General features: G+C 33.6%; 1 protein-coding gene across 1 annotated transcript in view; it reads left to right on the forward strand.

The window, feature by feature from the left end:
* The window catches only part of LOC140329821 (uncharacterized), a 9896-nt gene that overhangs the window by 4516 nt on the left and 3935 nt on the right, over positions 1–1445 (forward strand). Inside the window, exons 3-4 of the mRNA XM_072410215.1 lie at positions 458–572; positions 1345–1355. Coding sequence (XP_072266316.1) covers positions 458–572; positions 1345–1355 — 126 coding nt within the window. The remainder of the gene's footprint in view (positions 1–457; positions 573–1344; positions 1356–1445) is intronic.

Consider the following 1445-nt stretch of genomic DNA (forward strand, 5'->3'; position numbering starts at 1 on the left):
GTTGTTGGATTATACACATAGCCAGTCTAGCTTTCATTCCTGCCCAGATAAAAGCCTGAAAGGCTTTATAGATATCTTGGAGATCTGTTTTTCAAATAATAATGGGTAACATTTGCAGTATGTATAGAATTTTTGGAAAAATTATCATTTCAATTAGATTTATGCGTCCTACATAGGGGAGCTGCAATTTGGCCTATTTTTGTAGCTGTTCTTTAGCGGATCTCCCAAGAGGGGGGATATTAAAGTAGTAGAGTCTTGAGGGATATTTGGGTATCATAACGCCCAAATAATTCAGTTTCTGTTTACACCATAGGGTTGTCCAGTTTATTTTCTCACTCTTGTGTAACTCACACCTTACTAAGGTGTGATTTAGCTACCATTTGAAGGTAGATGAAGTCTAACTATGCAATGACCATGTTAAAAACTATTTTAAAAAGTATGTTTTTTTTTTTTTTAGGACCTACGATCAGAGAGTGAAGGATTGAAGCTGGAAGTAAAACGTAAAGATGCAAATTTACTAATTCTGCAGCGTGATCTAGAACATGAAAGACAGCAGATTAGAGGAGCTGAAGGTAAATAATGCCGTATGTATCACAATTTTTTTTCTAGGCAGGTAAGAATTTTTTTAGAACTTGGATGAAATAATAATATAAGAAAGTCGACTAAATGTTAACTGAAAATACCAGTAGCGAATCACCTTTCATAAAATCCCTTTTACATTGTATCAGATCAACAGAAGAACTAGTGAGCAGCAGGATATCTTGAAGTTTGACAACAACGTACCATGTTCAACATCTTTTAGTTACTTGTGGATTTCAGTATGTACAGTACAGAAAAAAAAATACAAAAATGGAATATGGAATTAGCACAGAGTGAAAACAATAAACCTGCAATTAGAGAAAGAGCCTGTTTATGCAAAAAGTCAGAGTAATGTAAATATTTATGGTTAAAAGATAAATTGCATAACTAAAACTTTTATCTGTCACATGGAACAAGTACAGTACTTTTTAAGTTTCCACTTATAGCCCTATCAGAAAAAACAGTCACCAGTGTGCACTGTGCAATACATTGAAACATCAATCACATTTTACTGATCTCACTACGGTAAAGTGAAAATGGATTAGGTGGTGTCTGTTACTGCTTAGTCCATGTTGGTATTGTTCAATGCAGGGCTGTACTGAGCAAGTTTGAAAATGACTTTTTAATGTGTAAACTATGTAGATACCCTGCTAGCCTGCAAAGAAAATTTCACTACAAACCATTTCCAGCATTTAAATTGCCAGGTCTACAGTACACACATTTACAAATACTTGTTTTTACCATCCTTGTGTTTTTCTTCTCTAGTTTCTATCTGTGTAAGATTGGGACAATGATAATTGATAATTATATACAACAAGGTTTTCAATTGTCTTTATAGCTTCTCATACTAAAGAAAAAAAACAATT

Source organism: Pyxicephalus adspersus, chromosome 4 (genome assembly GCF_032062135.1).
Source record: "Pyxicephalus adspersus chromosome 4, UCB_Pads_2.0, whole genome shotgun sequence".
In the NCBI taxonomy this organism is placed as follows: Eukaryota; Metazoa; Chordata; class Amphibia; order Anura; family Pyxicephalidae; genus Pyxicephalus; species Pyxicephalus adspersus.